Raw genomic sequence first — 22,123 nt, 5'->3', positions numbered from 1 at the left:
GATTTAAGAAGTGAGAGCAGGACAGTTAGTGAGTTTGATTTGGATACATTGTATGCATTTATGGACATGTTAAAATGAAATTCTCTATACAACTAATAGATGCTAATAAATCACAAAGTTAAAAAAAATGGGTACATGCTGGTATATGTGGCTCGTGCCTGTAATACTAGCTACTCCAGAAGCTGAGAACTGAGGATTGAGGTTCAAAGCCTGCCCAGTCAGGAAAGCCCTTGAGACTCATTTCCAATTAACCAGCAAAAAGCTGAAAGTAAAGCTGTGGCTCAAGTGGTAGAGTACTAGTCTTGAGCAAAAATTAACAGCATACAGGCCTAGGATAAATATTAAAAATTTTGAAAATGTCAAAATGTTTCAAAATTATAAGTAGGGAAAAGAAGGGCACCAATGGCTCACACCTGTAATCCTAGCTTTTCAGGAGTTGAAGTTTGAGGACTGAGATTCCAAGAAAGCATGGGCACTTATCTCCAATTAACTACCCCAAAAAAGCCAGATGTATAGCCATGGCTCAAGTAGTAGAGTGCTAGCCTTGAGCAAAAAAGCTCAGGGACAGCATCCAGGCCCTGAGTTCAAGCACCAGGACTGACACACACAGAAGAAAGAGGAGGAGGAGGAAGGAGGAAGAAGAAGAAGAAGAAAGAAAAGGCTGGGCACCAGTGGCTCACACCTGTAATCCTAACTACTCAGGAGGCTGAGATCTGAGGATCACAGTTCAAAGCCAGCCTGGGCAGGAAAGCCCATGAGACTCTTATCTCCAGTAAACAACCCGGAAACTGGAAGTGGCACTATGGCTCAAGTGGTAGAGTACTCACCTTGAGCTGAAGAGCTCCAGGACAGTGTCCAGGCCCAGAGTTCAAGTCCCACAACCAGTGTTACCTGCCAAGGATGCTTTTTCTACCCTGCGTTTCAGGTTATTCATTTCTTCCCTGTGCTCCCTCTACAGTTGGCACACACATTTCCCTTTCTATGCTGTGAGATCATGGAGGGCAAGAGACTGTTTTATTCATCTTTATACTATGAGTCCCCAGCCTAATGACTAGCTTGCAGTAGGGCTTGACAAATAATGCCAGATGACTTAAGTGACTTTGCATTCATCTTCAGGTCATATATGTGTACACACATATATATATATATATATAATATACACATATAATCTTTTGGGGGCTTACTTTGAAGCTCAGAAATGGGAATTGGAAAATTGGCAGGATTTTCCAATTGTGAATCACGATAAACCCACAAATACTGTGCTTATTTTTATGAAGGACTCCTTTCAGTCTGACATTTCCACAGTTCTACCATGTTCCTTTTTCATGGATAGGAATCAGTCAGAGTTTCCAGTAGGATAGTATAGGAGATGGCCCAGCTGTTTATCAGTAATTCTGCCATGTATCCAGGAACACAATCCTTTATTTTCCCTTCTGCCTCAACATACCAGAACATATCACAGATGCATATTCATTAGCTTTACAGGGTTATTTATTGAGGGTGAAGGTTACATCTGTTACCTGAGGTTCACCTTGCCTTATTTCAGGAACCAAGCACCTGCAGAGTGCTCAGCAAACAGTTGCTACCTGGTTTACCGTTCACTCAATATGTACATAGGTTTCCTGCAACTGCCTTGGGATAAAAGATACCTGACCCAGGGGAGCTGCATGGCATGGGAAATGCAACTGCTACTGGTGGTGTTGATAATCCACTCAAAACCATGACAATTTGCCCAGAAAACAAGCTGTATTTGAGTCTACCTCTGTCATGACTTGGAAAACTTAAGGGGTGGTGATTAAGAGCCTCTGAATTCCAACCATGACATTAATGCAATGTCTGTTGTCTGACACTGGGGGTAGTGTAAAAATTTCTCCCACACTTTCCCCACTTGTAAAGACAATGACATAAATTATCATGGACATTTAATGAGATATTTTTAAAAGGCTTAGTATGGGTTTAAGCAAAATAGAGCATCAGTAAGTGATAGCTCATAATCCTTTTTTTTTTTTACTTAACACATTGACCTTTTTTGAAAATATGAAGTGTGTGTGTGTGTGTGTGTGTGTGTGTGTGTGTGTGTGTGTGTATGGCAGTCCTGGGGCTTCAACTCAGAGCCTGGGTTCTGTTCCTGGGCTAGTTCTCTACCACTTGAGCCACAGCTCCACATACCACTTTTTTTGGAGTTAATTGCCTGGGTTGGTTTTGAACTGTGATCCTCTGATCTCAGCCTCTTGAGAAGCTAGGACTACAGGTGTGAGACACTGGTGCCCAGAGAAAATAGCACTGGGGCTTGAACTGGGCACTGGGGCACTGTCCTTGAGCTGCTTTTGCTCAAGGCTAATATTCTACCACTAGAGCCACAGCACCACTTCTGGCTTTTTCTGTGTATGTGGTGCTGAGGAATCAAACCCAGGGCTTTATGCATGCTATGCAAGCACTCTACCACTAAGGTATTTTCCCAGCCCAAAACTTTTAATATCATCCTTGCAAGCTAATCAGGACTCTAAATCAAATTAGCCTCTGAAATCAGGTGTCAGGAAGGACAAGGCTTTTTCCTGAGCAGCCTTTCCCCTCAGTCGTGTTTGTGTGTGTGTATGTGTGTGTGTTACTAGAGTTTGAACTCAGGACCTTGGACTTGCTAGACAGGTGCTCTACCACTTGAGCACACACCAACCCTATTCTCAGTCATTATGTTTTCTGTTATTCTGAATCTCATCTGCTGTGTAGTACTTGATCTCCAAAAGTCATCCATTAGTACTGTGTGGGTTCTGGAATTTGCTAAGCCCATGACTTACTGACTTGCTTACTTTATTTATTTATTGCAATATGGAGGTTTGAACCCAGAGTCTTGTATATGCTAGGCAAGAATTCTATCACTACAGTACATCTCATATTTTTTCCATCTTTTTTTCCTCTTTAAATCCCTTTATTTCCATCTCACTTGTGTCAAAAGTAGAGAATAAAATTATGCCAGTTAAATAACTGATTTCTTCTGGCCTACACAAAAGTGCTATTGGAATCAATTCAGATTAAACTCCTTGGCTAATCTCTTTTTATTTTGAGACAGGATCTTAGTAAGTTGCCCAGGCCAGCCTCAAACTCAGACTCCCCCTGCCTTAGTCTCCCAAGAAGCTAGGATTTCAGGTATGCACCACCATACCTGACTTGAATTCACTTTTCAAAGCATTTAAGCTAAAATAGTTTTCAGAGATCTACTAATTTTGCCAACTGGTGAAACTATGCCTGGTGTCACATAGCTATGGGATGTGAGTCAGAACCTGGGGACAGCTCTTCTCTTTCCAGCAAACCTTGCCACCCACCCTGAGGTTGTGCCTTAAGAGGCTCAGGCCATGTGTTCCCCTGGCCTTTCTGAGTCCAGCTCTTCCTCTTGTTACCTTTCCTTTGAAGGTAATATGACATGACCCTCTGTACAGCACTTTATGGGGACAGTCTGGTCCCCTGAAAAACTAGGTCAGAGTACTGGCCATAGAACACATGCTAGTGATACCATCAAGGGGCCAGGGACCTCAGAAACAATCATGATAAGCCCTCACTCTTCCCTTTACAAAAATGACAAACTCACCTCTACTTGCACCTTGGGGAGCACTGGACTTTAGAGAGAAGTGAGATTAGACTCTTTCCACTGTATTGCTGATGAAGAAATTGAGGAGCATAGAGGTTAGGGAACAGGCTCAGGCATATACAATTATCAGACACTTAATTTCAACTGGATCTCTGACTGCAGGTTGGAGTTATATCTGTAAGGAGAGGCCAGAGCCCTTATAGAACATGGTTGTCATGAGCATTAGGTGAGCACATGCAGATAACAGTAGGAGAAGAGTCACATAAGAAATCATCTTATTCATTGTATCTCCAGCACCTGACACATTGTAAGTGACTAATGTGTTTTTAAAAAGTAAATCTATAAAGTATTAAATGGATGAATGAATAGAAAAATGGGCCACCTAGCAGAGGTGCCTGGTTTTCGATAAACATTCCTTCTCCCTCCCCCACTGTAGTGTGGAGGCCATATTTGCAGATTCTGTGCCTGGCATGTGGTAGTCCTCTGTGTGTATGTGGAGGAGGGGTAATGACTGACTCTCAGAAGCTCCGATCCTTTAAGCCTTGGAGAAACAGGTGTTTTAGCTGCAAGCAAAGACTTGAACTCAGTAGTCGATGCTTTCATTCATTGATCTAGGGCTCTACCAACTGAGCCATGCCTATAACCCCCAGAGTCTCACGTAGCAGTGGAGGACTTCCCTCCACTGCAAGTTGAGAACCACACATCTTCTAAGCTGATATGACCTAGAATTTACTCACATTTAGTGTGAGGCCAACTGCATGCACTAGTGGAGGAGAGCTAAAAATCCTTCTAGCAATCGAGCACATTCCTGAGAATGTGCTCTGCCCAACCACAGTGAGCAATATCCATTCCTCTATCCCCTACCTCTTTGTCTACCTGCTCAGGGCTTCAAACAGTCCCCTGACTCTGATGAGTAAATGAGTGTCTGGAAGAATGCCAGACACATGTAGTTTCTCAATAAAATATTGGTGGGATGAGTAAATGAATAAATGAAAGCAAGATTGAAGGAAGAGACAGGCTGACTGATGCGTGTCTATTTATTGGCACACAGTCCTACAGGGCTGAGACCACACCCTCCCACCCTCTTCCCTGTAAAAATATACTCTGTCCTTCCATCTGTCCTTCTGCCTTCTTGGTTGGTTTAGGGACAATCAGTTACCCTTAAGACTTGTATCCTGAAATATAGAAACCAGCTTCCCCTTTCATCCCAATGAAATGGGGCATCAGCCCATGGCCTTCTGCCAGCTAAGAGCCAAGCACAGCCATTCGCCTATTGAGTGGGGAGCAGCAGCGCACGGAGTGGGCGGCAGCCCCAAGGTTGGGGCTGAAAGGAACTGAGCCCACTCCAACCCAGGCCCAGCAAACCTGGGGAACAGCTAGGAGGCACAGTCCCGGGCCTGGAGTGGGGCGGGCCCATCAGGACCTGCAGCCCTCAAGCTCATTAACCTGGGGACCAAAAGAGGCAGACTCCTTCCTTTAGGAACGGTGCCCACCTCTCCATCTCCTCCAGGCAGGGTGACATGGAAAGATGTCACAGTGAATGGTGGGGGCTCTGCTGGAGGCAGGGTCACTCCCAAAGCAGAGGCACAATGTGGTGGTTGACGGGGGACTACTCTTGTCACCTAGGGTTATGACAGGGCTGGACCCAGCCCAGCTCCTACTTGCTTTTCCTAACCTACAAGTCCCAGGCCCTGGCGATAGCCAGCCATTTCTTCCCAAGTCTACCACACCTCACACAGCTGCCCTGGGTTCATGGGGGAGCCGACAGGGCAGCCGAAGTGCCGCAGGAAGTCACGGGAGTTGGAGAGAGTGCCCAGCACTCGGAAGCGGGCAGGGCTGTGGGGGTCGGTCACCAGCCCCTCGTGAGAGCTCTCTGGTGTGCGGACCGAGCACCACACCTGCAGGCCAGGATAGACATGGCGACATATGGTGTCTGGTATGCAGCTAAGCCATAGCCTGGGCTACAGCAGAGCCATCTCCAGGATACAAACCACCACTGGCCCAGCCCTCCACCCAGGAGACCTCAGGGGTAATTATGGGGCTTAACCAGCCTCTCACTCCAAGGAGAGGCACATTCCCTCCCTCCCATCCCTGGACGGTCAGTGTGGACATGGCTGAGAGAAACATACTGTCCTTCAAGGCCCCTGCTGCAGTGCAAAGTACCCAAAGGAGACCTGTTTGAATCCTCGCTCTACCTCTAGTTTGATTGCTGGTTGGTCCTACAAGGCCATTTTGTATCCCCCAGCTTTAGTTTGTACCTCTACAACCCCACACAGGAAGACAGAGAGGATCCGTGTGGGCTGCCATTCCCACCCCTGCTCAAGTGAGCAGTCCTGCATTTGAGGTCTGTAAAATCCTACCAAGGTGTTCTCCTTTCCCAGGCCCTGGACACAAGCCTTCTCCACCCCAACTTCAGCCCCATTTCCCAGCCCCTTTCTTGTGTAAATGACTTCATGATATGCCCTGAAGGGAGAAGGGTACACCCCAGTTCTTCCAGGGGGCAGTACCTGGGCAAATCCTACAAAGAAGAGTTGGTGGTTGGTGAGCCCCACGGCGGGCAGCCGCTGCTCCTCCCCATGCTTCCTCAGCCATGCTTTGTAAGCCTGCGGGAGGGAGAAAGTGGGTAGCAAGTCCCCACCCCCCCAGGCCTGCCACTCCCCCCACACCCTTCCACTCACACCCACAGGCCTTGGCCACTGGAGGCCCACCAGGCCACTCACATTGTAAGCAGCCTTAAGCCCCCCGTTGTCAGCGATGTTCTCCCCCAGCGTCTGGCGGCCATTGAGCCTTTCCCCATTGACCTGGTACTGGTTGTACTGTTCCTCCATGCAGGCAGTGTGGTTCTGGAAGGCTGCTAGGGACTCATTCTGCCACCAGGGCCGCAGGTTTCCTTCCTTGTCATACTCACGCCCTGAGGAAAACTCACCTTTGCACCCCACCAATATAGTTCTCCTCTTGGAGGGCAAGAGCACCCCCACCAGACCTGGTCCACAGATTCCAGGCCCCTAGCGCCCCTAGGGCCTGCCCCCAATATCCCAAGGCCTTGCAGGAGCCACTGGAAATTCTAGGCTGGAGGAGACAACTCCATGGGCCCCTACCTTGGTCGTCAAAGGCATGTGTCAACTCATGGCCCATTACCACGCCAATGCCACCAAAGTTCAGGGCCCTGGTAGATGAGGAATGCTGAATGAGGACACAGTAGGGGGACTTGTGTATCATCCTTCCCCCTTTCAGTTGTGCTCCCAGCTCACCCACAGGCCCAGGCCCTGACACCCAGCCCCTCCTGCCTCAGACACACTTGGGGTGGTGGCGGGCATAGAAAGGGGCCTGCAGGATGCCAGCAGGGAAGACTATTTCATTCTTGGTTGGAAGGTAGTAGGCATTCACTGTCTGGGGGGTCATGCTCCACCTGGAAGAAAGAGGGAGGGAGAGGCTGAGTTCTTAGATTCTGTCGATGCCCCCCAACTAGCAGCCCAATGGTACGCTGCTTCTCAAGAGCCTTGTACACCCCTTGGAAACATTCACCCCTCCCTTTCCCTTTCACCCCATCCTTCCCCCTGGTGCCCTCAAATCTGTGGTCTTCTATTCTCACTGGTCACGGCTGGGAGGCTTGCGGAGCTGGTCAGCCATCACCTTAGCAGAGAAGTTATATAAATTCAACATGTTTTGAAAGAAGGAGTCTTCAGAAACTTCATACTATGAGAATGTTGAGAAATAGAGAGCAAGTAAGAACATGTTGGAGAAGATAGTAGTCCCCAACTTGGCTACTAATTAGCATCTCCTAGCCTCAGTTTACTCAACTATAAAACAGGAGTCAAGTAGCTCATAGATAATTGCCAATGTTTGTGCTACAGGTGTGTTTTTTCCAATCTCTGAGGTAGATTACTAGTAGGATCTCCATTTTACAGATGAAGAAACTTATCCAAGGTTAGAGTTGATCAGGATAGATATAATTTAACTCAGGCTTGACTCCAAATCCCTACTAGTTCATTAACACTATGTTTTACTGCCATCTAGGCACAGAGGCTGGCATGAGTCAACACTGAAGCAATATTGGCTGTTTATATCTGCCTCTAACAAAAACCAACAAGCAGTTCCTTCCCTCCCACTGTTAAAGCCCCAGCTATGGAAACCTGGGGCCAGTGCCTTCTCTGGGGCCGAAAGTCAGTGCTATGTGCACAGGTACTCACCCCATCGTACACATCATCTAGCTCTTTGGGCTCTAGGATGAAGTCCGGGAAACCAATCATATCATAGATAGCATCTGCCTGAAGAGACCCAGGGTTATGGGTTTCCCTACTCAGTTCCCAGCAAAACTGTATCTTCAATCCCTACCTCAAGATGGTGCTCCAACTCCACTCACTTTCTCCTTGGCTGCCTCCCTGGTTTTCTCATCCATCCAAACCAGCTGTCCCAGGGCCTCCTCAAAAGCAGACCGGATTTCACTGATCATGCCTTCTGCCTGGATGGGAAAGACACAAGTCAGCCTCCGCGTGCACTTAATGCATCCCTGCTTGGTCATCCACCCCAGGATGCTATCCCTGCCCCTCCATTAAGCTGTGGAATGTCCATTCACTGCTCATGGAATGTCATGAAGAAAGTCTGAACATTCCAGGAATGAGAAGAACACATCATACTTGAAGGTGTTAGCATTGTAGATAGCTTTGTTTTCCTACTTAAACATTTTAACTGGAAATAATTAATATTATAGTTTAATATAGTACACTGATTTTTTATTTGATACATTTTTTAAATTATCTTTAGTTGTATAAAGGAGTTTCAGTTCAACATGTCAGTTTATGAATACAGTGAATCTTGAGACACGTCACTGTGTAACCTTGGCTGTCCTCAAACTCATAATCTTGCTGACTTAGACTCCTAACTGTTAGATTACAAGTGTGTTCCATTATGCCCAGCTAGTTTATTGCCCTTGGGCTTGAACTTGGCCTAAGCACTATCCCAGAGCTATTTGGCTCAAGGCTAGTACTCTCCTTGAGCCACACAGCTCTATTTCCAGCTTTTTGGTGGTTAATTGGAGGTAAGAGTTTCAGGGACTTTTATGCCTGGCTGGCTTTAACCACAATCCTCAGATCTCATCCTCCTGAGAATGCAGGATTACAGGTATGAGCCACCAGCGCCCAGCTCAATTTATATTTCCTGTGTCGTGTGTGTGCATATGTGTGTGTTGGTACTAGAGCTCAAACTCAAGGCTTCACTCCCTTCTTTATCATTTTTACTTCTGACTGGAGCTCAACCACTTGAACCATGCCTTCAATGCTGGCTTTTTGATGGTTAATTGGAGGAAAGGATCTCTCAGGTTTGTCAGCTCAGGCTGGCTTTGGACTGCTATCCTCAAATCTCAGCCTCCTAAGTAACTAAGATTACAGGAATGAGCACCCAGCACCCAGACTAAAGTTGTTTTATTTCCCACAATTATAAACAATACTGCCACAAACATCCATATGGATAATACCTTAATCAAATACATCATCATCTCCTATCAGATTAGCATTATTTTCTAGTTGTATGGTAATATAAACTCTTTTTTTGTTGTTGTTGTTGGTTGTGGGGCCTGAACTCTGGGCCTGGGCACTGTCCCTGAGCTCTTTAGTTCAAGGCAAGTGCTCTACCACTTGAGCCACAGTGCCACTTCTGGCCTTTTCTGCTTATGTGGTGCTGAGGAATCGAACCCGGAGCTTCATGCATGCAAGGCAAGCACTCTACCACTGAGCCACCTTTCCAGCCATAAACTCAATTTTAAGATTCAAAAAATAGCCAGGTACCAGTGGCTCATGCTTATAATCCTAGGTACTCAGGAGGCTGAGATCTGAGGATCATAATTGAAAGCAAGCCTGGGCAAGAAAGTCCATGAGACTATTATCTCCAATTAACTACCAAAAAAGCCAGAAGTAGAGGTATGGTGAAAAAGCTCAGGGACAATACCCAGGCCCTAAATTCAAGCCCAGAATAGGCACAAATAGATACAAAAATACAGAAAACTATTAAAAACAACAATAAAATCTCTCTCCCTCTCCTCTCCCTCCCTTCCTCCCCTTCTCTCTCCTCTCTCTCTTTGTGCCAGTCCAGGGGCTTGAACTCAGGGTCTGGGTACTGTCCCTGAGCTTCTTTTTTGTTCAAGGTGCTCTACCACTTGAGCAACAGCTCTATTTCCAGTGGTTAATTGGAGATAAGAGTCTCATAGACTTTCTTGCCTGGGCTGGCTTGAACCAAGATCCTCAGATCTCAGCTTCCTAAGTAGTTAGGATTAAAGGCATGAACCACCAATGCCCAATCTATAAAAATCTCTTAATTCCACGATCCAAGCAACCACTTTTCATTTGTTTATGAATTTCCTCCTATTTTTTCTATATGCACACACACATATACAGTGAATTTTAAACAAAGCAAAAGACAATACTGGAAGAAGCCTACAGACTCACAATTTCCTTGCTTTGTCGGTCAAATGTAGCCTTCACAAACAGGGAGCCCAAGGCAAAGCCAAGAGCATCATCTGTGTTGGAGATACAGGTCTGCCATCTTGGTGTACAGGACTGTAAAGGACAAAGGACCTAGAGTTTGCTCTGAGGGCCCTTCTCAGCTCTAGACAACAGAAGCTTGGGCTTCCCCCTAAGTCTCAGGAGGAATAATGGAAAATATCTCAAACTACTCCAACCCCAGCAGCAAAACCTCAACAGGAGCACATCTGCTACCTACTAAATTCTCAGCACTCTCCTCTAATGTTTCTGAGAGGTCACATTGGAGTTCAAAAGTTTCTTTTACTAGCCAGGTGCCAGTAGCTCACACCTGTAATCCTAGCTACTCAAGAGGCTGAGCTCTGAGAATGGCAGTTCAAAGCCAGCCCAGGGGCTGGGAAGTTGGCTCAGTGGTAGAGCACTTGCCTTGTATGCATGAGGCCCTGGGTTCGATTCCTCAGTACCACATAAGCAAAAAGAAAAAAGCCGGAAGTGGTGCTATGGCTCAAGTGGTAGAGCACTAGCCTTGAGCTGAAGAGCTGAGGGATAGCACCCAGGCCCAGAGTTCAGGCCCTACAACCTGACCAAAACAAACAAACAAACAAAGCCAGCCCAGACAGGAAAGTCTCACAGGAAAGTCCATGAGACTCTTATCTCCAACAAACCACTCATAAAACAGGAAGTGGTGCTGTAGCTCAAGTGGTAGAGCGCTAGCCTTGAGCTGAAGAGCTGAGGGACAGTACCCAGGCCCAGAGTTCAAGCCCCGAGACCAACCAAAAAAAAAAAAGTTTCTTTATTTAGGTCCACAATTCTGGCTTAAATCCAGCCTATTTCTCATGCCAAAAGCCTGGGCATTATCCAAGCTTCCTCCATCCTCCATCACCTAGCCTCTACTGGCTTGTCTTCATGTCTCTTCTATCATTTCTTGCCTGAAGAAGCCTGACACCATGTCAGCTGTCTGTCTCATCTCCCTTCCTCCCAGGGCACTCCCCGCCATTATCTATTTGGATGTCCAAAAGGCTGTGTTTCCATGGTTACTGCCATGCTTCTCCTCTATGGAGGACTCAACAACAGTCTTCTTCTTCTTTTTTTTTGGGGGGGGGGTGTTGGTCATGGGGCTTGAACTCTGGGCTTGAGCGCTGTCCTTGTGCTCTTCAGCTCAAGGCGAGCGCTCTATCACTTGAGCCACAGTGTAACTTCCAGTTTTCTAGTGTTTTATTGGTGATAAGAGTCTCACAGACTTTACTGTCCGGGCTGGCTTCGAACCTCTATCCTCAGATCTCAGCCTACTGAGTAGCTAGGATTACAGGCTTGAGCCACAGGCGCCCAGCAACAATAGTTCTCTTAACAGAACAGACAGGTCCCTTCATAAATGGCCCATGCCCACCTGTGTATATCCAACTTCTGTTGTCCTGTTCTCAAGCTCCTACCAGAACATGTACAAACCCATCATGTCCTATTCCTATGGCCACTGGGAATTTGCACCTCTTGTTTCTTCAGCCTGGAATGACACTATCACAAACTCTTTCTTCCAAAGACACTTACTTCTTTTGAAGGAAAGCTCTCCTACTGCTTCCCCCAATGCTCCCCAGGTAGAGTGCTGCCCTACTCTTCCCTATAGCCCAAAGAAGATGTCTGATCTATTGTGAATCAAATTACACTCCAAATGTAATATGTTTTGAAGTGTATTGTCCTTATTTAAAGAGCATCCTGAGACAAACAACAGCATTTATTCGTCCTCATCCTCATCATCAAAGCTGAGTCACTAGACCATGAAGAAGGTAAGTGCTTCACTTATGTTAATCTAGTAAATCCTAATGACTGCCCTGCAATTATTCCTGCTTTATAGCCTAGGAAATGGAAAGACAGAGAAACTTAGTGACATGCCCCAGGTCCTGCAGGTTAAAAATGGAGGTGTTAGGAACTCAGGACAGCTCCCTATCAAACTCTGCTCCACACCAGGCCTCTGCACCCCATGAGGCAAATGTACCTGACACATTGTAGGTATTTAGCAGCCCTAGGTTGGCATAAAGCAGGGAGCAGAAGCAGAGAGCCCACCTTCTTGGTGCCATACAGGCTCTCCAGCAGCTTCTCTTGTGCGGATTCAAAACGTCGATCCAGGCTCGAGGTTGTCTTCTGAACCAAGTTCCAGATCAGGTAATTGTTCAAGATACTGGCATCCATACAAGAAAATAAGGAAAGGGCATCTGGGATACCTTTCCCTGCCTCCAACCAGTGCCCAAGAATGTGCAGGAGTCCTGAGAGGAACCTGTGAGAGCTATTCTAGAGTCCCTGTCTCAACCCTGGGACCACACACCTGCCTGCAGACTTCAGTCAACTTGGAGCAAGATGTAGGAATGGAAGTCACAGCCTAGAGGAAGAGCCTACAGACATTCATGGATATCGGAAAGGTCCAGGGGTTTATCAAATGCCACTCTGTCTGAATGCGCATGACCCCCAACAGCAATCTCCTCAGAGCCCTGAGCCCCACCCTCTGCACCTTGGACTCCCCTCCACTCCACCTCGGTTCCGTGCAGTTGATGAGATCTGACACCTGCCGTAAGTAATCTGTCCCATATACCACCACAGGCTCAGAGTCACCCAATTCCAAAGGTGACAGCAAGAAAGACAGGAACTCAAGCCAATCTATGGAGGGTGCCAGAGCCTGAGAAAGAAAAAGAAAAGTCTCAGACTTCTTCCTCTGTCCCTTCTTCTCCCAACAGACCCCTCCCGCCATGATGCTGTAGCCTGGGAGTTCTTCCCATTGCCATGGCAACAGTGACTGGCTGCTTGGCTGGATTTTTCCTGCAATAATCCCTTTTCCAGGCTTGAGCGCCCTTCAGTCTGGGAGCCCAACCACATACTATACAAGGAAAACCAGCATGTGTGATATTCAGCTGGGACACAGATATTCAATATTTTCATAACAGTTGATAAAATACCACTCCCACAATGCCTTGCACATGCTTGGCTTCTCCAAAACTGCTCCTTCCCTAACCTTTCCATAATCCAACACCAAAAGGGTTCACATGGTAGGGATCTGAGGGAGATTCAGACACATGTATTCTTGTTGTTTTGTGGACATCTTATCCCAGTTTCTAAAATGTAACACAATTTCTCCATGGGTCTCTCTATGCAACAAAAAAAGACCAAAGGATGGTCTTGAGAGAGGTGGCTTAAAATGATGACCTTTTTTCTTTCCAGATAACAACTGCACCTGGGAAGCAGGGGAATCAAGACAGACTAGTTGACTGTGAAAAATAGAAGGGAAAGCCAGTAGTCTTGCCAGAGGCTAGCCCCTCCCAGTACCCTTCCTGCCCCACCTGCAGCTCTGTGATGCTCATCTTGTGATAGATCTTCTCCTCATCTCGCCGCTGGTCCTGAGGCACTGTAATGTTGGCCAGTTGTATCTCCAACTCTAGCACGTGCTGCATCTGTTCCCGGGTGGAGGCTGGCTGTCCACCCAGCAGCATTCCCAACTCCTCCATGTAGTTCAGGTAGGCAGTGAGCACCTGTGAAACCCCCAGTTATCCTCAGAGCCAGCAAGAAGTCTTGCCCAAAGCTGGAATCTCTTCGGTCCATTCTCTCTGTCTCTGTCTTTCTCTGTCTGTCTGTCTGTCTGTCTGTCTCTCTCTCTCTCTCTCTCTCTCTTACTTTTGTTTTTCTGTCAAGGGGCTTGAAGTCAGGGCCTGGGCACTGGCTCTGAACTTTTTTGCTCAAAGATAGTGCTCTACCACTTATGGCAAAGCTCCACTTCTGATTTTTTGGAAGTTTATGGGAAATAAGTCTCATGGACTTTCCTGCCTAGGCTGGCTTTGAACCACAATCCTCCTATTTCACCCTTCGGAGAAATGAGGGTTACAGGCATGAGCCAGCAGTGCTCGCCTCCATTATCTCTTCTACATTATGTTACTGATGGAAGCCTTCCTGCTGTGACCTTGTGTCATTTCTGATACCATGCTTATCACTGTCTGCTCTGTCTTGCTTATTAACCTATGTACCTGCATGTCACCAACTTCCCTGCAGAAGAGTGTTGTTCAAATTACTGCTGCTATCCATCACCATATCCAACAACAGGGCTAAACACAGAATTGGCTTTGCCACATGGATGGTCTATTTCCTATACTGCTTTGTCTTCTCATTTTTTTGGGGGGGGGGGTCCGGTCGTGGGGCCTGAACTCTGGGCCTGGGTGCTGTCCCTCAGCTCTTCAGCTCAAGGCTAGCACTATACCACTTGAGCCACAGCGCCACTTCCGGCTTTTTTCTTTTTGCTTATGTGGTGCCGAGGAATTGAACCCAGGGCCTCATGCATGCAAGGCAAGTGCTCTACCACTGAGCCACCTTCCCAGCCCCTGTCTTCCCATTTTTTAAAGGCCCTTTGGTTGTCCCACTCCATCAGTGGCCACATGCCTTCACTTGAACAGCTGACTGGACCCCTAAGAGAATCTGGCCCCTGGCAGCCTCAACTCTTCTATTTTTCATCCTCCAGACCTCAAACTTGCTGCTTGACACACACACACACACACACACACACACACACACACACACACACACACACCACAACTGCATAGATTTAAGTTCCATTTTACCTAGAAGAATAAGCTTTGGAAGGTAACATGACTTGACTTCTCTCACAAACTTCGCTCACATGGCAGATTCAGAATGTGGCTCAGGCCTGAACACTACTAGGTCCAGAGCAATCATCTTGCCTGTACCCAGCTGGCCCTAGAGCTACATGAGCACAGGGGCTGGTTGCTTTGCCCTCACCCCTGTTGTCTCAGGCTCAAGCATTGTCTGTCATAGAGTATGTTCTCAGTAAATACTGGCTGGTGGAAGGGAGAAAAAGGCACAAACAGACCCTCAACACTGCTCAGCACCAACTCTTGTGGCCCTCTTTTCAGAGATCACCTCCCACTTTTTTTTTTTTAAAGACATGATCTCATCGTGTCGCTCAGGTTGACATTCAATTCATTAGCCTTTCCTAAGTGCTGGAATTATAGGTATGTGCAACAATGACTGGTTTTACTCTCTACTCTTTGTGTGTGTGTCCTAGTCCTGAGGCTTGAATTCAGGGCCTGGGCACTGTCTCTGAATGTTTTTGCTCAAGGATAGTGTTCTACTACTTGAGCTACAGCTCCACTTCCAGCTTTTTTTTGGAGATAAGAGTCTCAGACTTTCCTGCCTTGGCTATCTTTGAACTGTGATTTTCAGATCTCAGCCTCCTGAGTAGCTAGGATTTCAGGCATGAGCCACTAGCAATTGGCAGTCTATTCTGTGTGTGTGTATATGGGCCAGTTCTAGGGATTACAGGTATGTGCAACTATGCCTGATTTTATTGTTCACTCTTCTGTGTGTGTATACTAGTCCTGGGGCTTGAACTCAGGGCCTGGGCACTGTCCCAGAGCCTTTTACTCTAAGCTAGCATTCTTTTCTTATTTTTCTGTCAGTCGTGGGTCTTGAACTCTGGGCCTGGGTGCTGTCCCTCAGCTCTTCAGCTCAAGGCTAGCACTCTACCACTTGATCCACAGCACCACTTCTGGTTTTCTGGTGGTTTATTGGAGATAAGAATCTCACAGACTTTCCTGTCCAGGCTGGCTTTGAACCATGACCCTCAGATCTCAGCCTCCTGAGTAGCTAGGATTACAGGCATGAGCCACTGGTGTCTATCTCACTCCCCATTCTTAACCTGAAGCACCATCCTGGGCTCTCTTAATTGCTAAAGGCCATTTCTTCTTCTACTTCATTGAAAAGTTTTAGAATTCCATATATCCATTCTCTTTACTGCAAAATTTCTCCTTTTCTCTGTCTCTTCCTTACTGTTCCTCTTTCTTTTTTTTCTTCTTCTTCTTTTTTTTATTGTGAAAATACTGTACAGAGGGGTTACAATTACATGGGCAAGATAATGAGTACATTTCTTATCAAGCATTGTAGCCTCCTCCTTTGTTTCCCCTTCCCATCCCTTCCCATCCTCCCCCTCCCCGCCCCCCTGCTCCTCTTTCTTGGTAGTAGCAGAGGAAGAGGTCTGAGTATCAATCCCAATTACCCCAGATTCTAAGGGGGATCTCATACGATCTCCCATTACACCTCTCTCTCTACTATGCCCTTACTCTTAGTATAAGACTTTGTTTTTGCTGGGTGGCAGTGTCTCACGCCTATAATCCTAGCTACTCAGAAGATCTTTGGATAGCAGTTCAAAGCCAGCCTGGGCAGGAAAATCCATGAGACTCTTATCTCCAATAAACCACTCAGAAAACTGGAAGTGGCACTGTGGCTCAAGTGGTAGAGTACTTGCTTTGAGCTGAAGAGCTGAGGGAGAGTGCCCAGGCCAAGTTCAAGCTCCAAGACCGACAAAAAAGACTTCGTTTTCATCATGTTTTTTCCCATTTGTGGAATCTAGGTTTTAATGACATACCTATATTACATACACACACACACACACACACACACACACACACACACACACACACACACAGAACTTGATAGTTATGGGATTGTTTGGAGGTACAAAGAGGTTAGGAGAGAAGGAAAGAAAATAATACGGGCTGGGAATGTGGTTTAGTGGTAAAGTGCTTGCCTTGCATTCATGAAGCCCTGGGTTCCATTCCTCAGTACCACATAAACACAAAAAGCCAGAAGTGGCGCTATGACTCAAGTAGTAGAAGTTCAGAGACAGTGCCCAGGCCCCTGAGTTCAAGCCCCAGGACTGGCAAAAAAAGAAAAAAAGACTAGAGAATGAATAATATCAAAACATAATGTGCCTTAGTATGAAGACATTAAGACATCTCATTGAAAGTGGGACATTGGTGACTCATGCTTGTAATTCTATCTACTCAGGAGGCTGAAATCTGAGGACCGCAGTTCCTAGCTAGCCCAGGCAGAAAAGTCCAGGAGACCCTTATCTCCAATAACAAACAGAAAACCGGAAGTAGTGATGTAGCGCTAGCCTTGAGCAAAAAAGCTCAGGGACAGTACTTGGGCCCCAACTTCAAGCCCCACAACTGACTCCCCCTTCCCCCCAAAAAAGCTGTTTAAAAAAAAAAAAAAGGAAGTGGAGCCTGGCACCTTGATCACACTTGTAATCCTAGCTATTCATGAGATTGAGATCTGAGGATGATGGTTCAAAGCCAGCCAGGGAAGGAAAATCTGTGAGATTCTTATCTCTAATATACTACTCAGAAAAATCCAGAAGTTAAGCTGTGGAACACTAGCACTGAACAGAAAGAAGCTCAAGGACGGTGCCCAGGTCCTGAGTTCAAGCCCCAGGACCAGCATAAAACAAAAACAAAACACCAAAAGGGATGTGGGAGTATGGGAAAAGAAATCCATAGAGGTGGTTATTGTGATTAAAATATAAGTACGTGTGAAATACAGTAAAACTCTTCGGTAAGAATTAATATACACCAAAAGAAATGAATTTAAATGTAGTGAAACAGGGTCTGTTGATGAGTATCGATAGGAGGGGAAAGGGTGAATGAGAGTGAATGTGGTCAAAGTACTTTATATGCATTATGGAAATAAAACAATAAGACCTATTAAATTGTTTTAAGACCCCTCCCCCACAGTATAACCCCTGCTTTCACTATATTTGATGTCCATATAATTTGTGGAGGAGATGGGGAAAAACAAGTCGTTTAAGGATACAGGTGGACCTGTTGCAACAATGAGAAGTACAAGTTGTCATGTAGAAAACGAACTTTACAACTTTGGGGTGTGGGGGGGGAGGGGGAAGATTGGGTAAGGGGGCCGGGGGAGGCTGGGAAGGGATGTGAAGGGTAACAAAGGAGGAGGCTGCAATGTACTCATTATCTTGCCCATGTAATTGTAACCCCTCTGTACAATATGTTCACAAAAAATAAAAATAAAAATAAATTTTTTTAAATTGTTTTAAGAAGTGGGAGGGTGGGGCTGGGAATGTGGCTTAGTGGTAGAGTGCTTCCCTAGCATGCATGAAGCCCTGGGTTCAATTCCTCAGTACTACATTAACAGAAAAGGCCGGAAGTAGGCCGGGCCCCGGTGGCCTGTAATCCTAGCTACTCAGGAGGCTGAGATCTGAGGATCACAGTTCAAAGCCAGCCAGGGCAGGAAAGTCCGTGAGACTTTTATCTCCAATAAAAACCACTAGAAAACCAGAAGTGGCGCTGTGGCTCAAGTGGTAGAGCACTTGCCTTGAGCTGAAGAGTCCAGGGACAGTGCCCAGGCCCTAAATTCAAGCCCCAGAACTGGCAAAAAAAAAAAAAAGTGGGAGGGAATATGCCCAGTGGCCCATGCCTTTAATCTTAAACTACACAAGAGACTGAAATCTGAGGATCTAGGTTTGAAACCAGCCCAGGCAAAACAGTCTGTGAGACTTTTATCTCCAATTTATTACTCAAAGCCAAAATGAAACTGTGGCTTCAGTTGTAGAACACTAGCCTTGACTGGAAAAGCTCAAAGTGAGCACCCAAGTTCTGAATTCAAGCCCCAGGATCAGCACCAAAAGAAGAAGGGAAGGGAAGGAGAGGGGAAGGGAAGGGAGCAGAAGGAAGGGGAGGGAAGGGAAGAGACAGAATAAAGGAGAGAATAAGAGCGAGAATAAGGGAGCTGGCTTTGAGCTGTGATCCTCAGATCTCAGCCTCCTGAGTAGCTAGGATTACAGGCGTGAGCCACCAGTGCTTGGCTTGCAGCCTCTTCTTTCTAATGTTCCCCTGACATTTCCTCACCTAGGCTCTCGCCAACTTAGAGCTGAAGTGCTGCAAAGATGCTTGCCTCATCTCCAGGCTTCTTCTCTTGCCTCTACTCAACCTCAGCCTAACTGGCTTCCCTAAGCACTGCTCACTATGTCATTTCCTCCCTGCTCTGAAGCATGTGAGAAATTTCTGGAGAATACAGAATAGTCCCGACCCTCCTTCCAAACTCCTATCTGAACTAGTGTCATAGCTTGCCAACCTGGACCCCTTCTCATGATCCAAATAAACCTACCCCCCCCACGCTTTTGTTTAAGTTGTTCTCCCCACCCTAATATGCTCCTATTTCTTCTACAAGGCCCAGCTCAAATTTAGCTCTTTAGGAAATGTCCTCTGAGTCCTTCAGACTCTCTTTAGAGTCTTTGCTCAGCTATCTGGGTCCACAAACCCATCAACACTGACAATGGCTCTGAAGCTTGCATCTCAGAATTCTCCATCATATCTGACATGCCATAGGTGCTCATAAAACATGTGCCTGGGGTGAGAGTTCAAACACAATGGGAGTAGTACTGGCCCAGCACACATGAGGCCCTGAGTCCAATCCCTAGCACCACCAAGAGAAATTTTAAAAGGGGCTGGGAGAGCTGTGCACTGGGGGCTCATATCTGTAATCCTAGCTACCCAAGAGTCTGAAATCTGAGGATTATAATTTGAATCCAGCCCAGGCAGAAAAGTCATGAAACTCTTATCTCCAACTAAGCACCCAAAAAGCCAGAAGTGGAGCTGTGGCTGAAGTGGTAGAACGCTAGTCTTGAGCAGAAAAGCTCAGCGACAGTGCCCGGGCCCTGTGTTCATACTCCAAGACTGGTACAAAAAAAGGGGGTGCTGGGAATGCAGCTCAGTTGTGGAAAACTTTTGTGGTACACACCAGGCCCTGGATTCAATCCCCATCACTACAAAAAGTTTAGCTTTTTAATGTTTCCTGAAAGAATAATAGAATGGCTTGGGTTCTGGTGGCTCACACCTGTAATCCTAGCTACTCAGGAGACTGAGATATGAGTATTATGGTTCAAAGCCAGGCAGGCAGAAAAGTCCCCGTGAGACTCTTATCTCTAATTAACCACTCAAACCAGAAATAGAGCTGTGGCTAAAAGTGGTAGAACTCTAGCCTTGAGCAAAGAGTTCAGGGACAGCACCCAGGCCATGAGTTAAGGCCCCACAACTGTCAGAAAAAGTATCATGAATAAGAGGAATGAAGGGAGGGAGAGAGGAGGAAAGGGAGAAAGGAAGATCAGCTCACTGAGCAAAGAAAAAGTACATGAGTATCAGCCCATTGAGGAAGGGCTGGGATGGGTTCTGAAGAGACTCCTTACTTTCTCGTTGGCAGTTCTATTTAAGTAGTAATCTCGAGATGGCAGAAAGAGTCCAGATTGGTCCACCTGCAAGAGCACAGGAATAAAACAGTTCCCCTCCGTTCTAGCACATGGACCTATGTGCACAATGAGAGGCCCATCCCAGCCTATCACTGGGAAGGGGAGCCTGGGTTCAGCAAAACATCCATGAGCCCCTCCTCACCCTTCCCACCTGGATGACATTGCTGTTGGAACTTTTAGAATCAGCACTGATGTAGACAGTGAAGAATGGAGTGGCTCTGTAGGTCCCTGCTACTGCCTTCAGCACCTCCATGAAGTTGTACTGCTCCCAGGGCCCCGTAATGTTCCAACCACCAATCTGAACAGAGATAGTAAATGAAGCCTCTGGCACAGGTCTCCCAAAGTTTTCTTGGACCATGTCCTTTCCCTCCTTCTCCCCTCTGTCCACAATCCCAACCCAGAACCTTGTCAATGAGGTCTCGAAGAGGCTGGGCTCCTAGCTCCTCAATGCGTTCCACCTGTAGACAGGACAGGTAGAAGCGCTGGGTCTTCCTCTCAGCTTCACTGCTAGAGTTGAAGGTGGTATTCTCTACAGGGCATAACACAAGATCCACATAGCGATTAGATAACCATTACCAGTTGAGCGGGAGACCCTGGTATTTGCTTGGTCCTTCTCCTTGCCCTTTCTATAAGTAGTCCTATTTCTGTAGACCCAACAAGACTAGCACAGAAAATTGTGGCTTTTCCTCATCTGTAAAAACCACAGAGAGGAGCACGCCTCCATTATTCCCAGAGGTCTAACTCTCAAATCCAGCTGCAGTTCTCAAAGCCCTCTGCTGTCTGCATGCCCTCCTTCAAGAGTTTTCACAGAACCATCTATTCACTTCTTCACTCATAGACATTTACTGATTACCTACTAAATGCAGAGCCCGTGCTGGATACCAAGCCTCCTTGACAGCCTCACTCACCAAGCAGGTGCTTCAGTACGGCCTGGTTCTGGTCCCAGAGGCTGTTGAAGGTGTTCCAGCGAGAACGCCCATCAGGCAGGGGGTTCCTTCGAATCCAGCCTCCACAGGAGAACTGGTAAAAGTCTTCACAGGGGCTTACCCCTCGATCCAGAGACTCCAGGATTTTTCCAGCCACTCGAATGCAGGCCTCTGTGAGGCAGGTGCTGTGAGATGGGTCTGTGGCAGGGAGCATATGGAGGGGTAGGAGATTGTCAGCTTGTGAGAGGCAATCTCTTTGGAAGGACCATGAGGACAGGAAAATGAGAAGGCTGGCTCCTTCCAGAGAAAATCTGAGAGGCCCTTCGGCCTCCTGAACCCTCCCCCCCCCCAGCTATAAGGACTGGTGACAGTTGTGAGCCCACCTACCTCTGTGATACTGAATCCCCAGGGCCACCAGGCAGCCCAGAAGCAGCGTAGCCAGCAGTAGAGAAACACCTGCCAAGACCAGTTCCAGCCTTGTGTGCCGGCCAAAGAGTTGTCTTGTCCTCTTCCGGAATCCCACCTGGGGAACACGGGGAAAGAGCAAAAACGGTGGAGCTACAGGACAGGGATCCAAGATGACAGAAATGCTTTCAAACAGCAAAGGCACTGCCAGTTAACACAGCCAAGGAGCCAAGGGGCTAATGGGGTTAACCTTGGGCCCAGGGGCAACAAGGTGTGGGGACTTGAGCCCTAGCCTGTTTATGCAACGTCACGGCTTAGATCGCCTCCCCAGGGCCTCAGCGCAGAGACCAGCGAGGAGGACAGGGGACGCCCTGAACGGCCCAGAGCTCCTAGTTTTGTCAGACATCCTGCTGGCGCTGGGGCCTGGTGAGAAAGGAGGGAGCCCTCCCCATTGCCCACCTCCATGACGTCCGGCGAGGCCCCGCCCTCCACGGGGGTCTCGGAGGCGTCCTCATCCCGGAGCGTGGCGCGTCGGTACTCCACCATCTGCCAGACAGTCCGAGGCGCCAGTCCCGGTCGGGCCGAGGGGGCTGCGCGCCCAGGGCCGCCCCCGGCCCCTCGCCCTGCGGGCCTCCCGCCA

General features: G+C 47.3%; 1 protein-coding gene across 2 annotated transcripts in view; it reads right to left on the bottom strand.

The window, feature by feature from the left end:
- Positions 1 to 5,011: 5,011 nt before the first annotated feature.
- The window catches only part of Ece2 (endothelin converting enzyme 2), a 48,973-nt gene continuing 31,861 nt past the window's right edge, over positions 5,012 to 22,123 (bottom strand). Inside the window, exons 3-20 of one of the 2 annotated variants that reach the window (XM_013033035.1) lie at positions 21,943 to 22,029; positions 21,466 to 21,601; positions 21,061 to 21,276; positions 20,557 to 20,681; positions 20,304 to 20,450; positions 20,093 to 20,158; positions 13,380 to 13,568; positions 12,579 to 12,721; positions 12,115 to 12,229; positions 10,024 to 10,134; positions 7,947 to 8,045; positions 7,774 to 7,851; positions 7,176 to 7,279; positions 6,882 to 6,992; positions 6,682 to 6,749; positions 6,304 to 6,494; positions 6,091 to 6,186; positions 5,012 to 5,481 (exon numbers count right to left, since the gene is read on the bottom strand). In XM_013033035.1, coding sequence (XP_012888489.1) covers positions 5,305 to 5,481; positions 6,091 to 6,186; positions 6,304 to 6,494; positions 6,682 to 6,749; positions 6,882 to 6,992; positions 7,176 to 7,279; positions 7,774 to 7,851; positions 7,947 to 8,045; positions 10,024 to 10,134; positions 12,115 to 12,229; positions 12,579 to 12,721; positions 13,380 to 13,568; positions 20,093 to 20,158; positions 20,304 to 20,450; positions 20,557 to 20,681; positions 21,061 to 21,276; positions 21,466 to 21,601; positions 21,943 to 22,029 — 2,259 coding nt within the window. In that variant the 3' untranslated portion in view covers positions 5,012 to 5,304. The remainder of the gene's footprint in view (positions 5,482 to 6,090; positions 6,187 to 6,303; positions 6,495 to 6,681; positions 6,750 to 6,881; positions 6,993 to 7,175; positions 7,280 to 7,773; positions 7,852 to 7,946; positions 8,046 to 10,023; positions 10,135 to 12,114; positions 12,230 to 12,578; positions 12,722 to 13,379; positions 13,569 to 20,092; positions 20,159 to 20,303; positions 20,451 to 20,556; positions 20,682 to 21,060; positions 21,277 to 21,465; positions 21,602 to 21,942; positions 22,030 to 22,123) is intronic. The other variant, XM_013033036.1, reaches the window with a different exon arrangement.

The sequence above is a fragment of the Dipodomys ordii genome, unplaced genomic scaffold (genome assembly GCF_000151885.1).
Source record: "Dipodomys ordii isolate 6190 unplaced genomic scaffold, Dord_2.0 Scaffold162, whole genome shotgun sequence".
NCBI classification, from domain to species: domain Eukaryota; kingdom Metazoa; phylum Chordata; class Mammalia; order Rodentia; family Heteromyidae; genus Dipodomys; species Dipodomys ordii.
The sequence above is the reverse complement of the archived record's forward strand: the minus strand, read 5'-3'. Positions and strand labels throughout refer to the sequence as shown.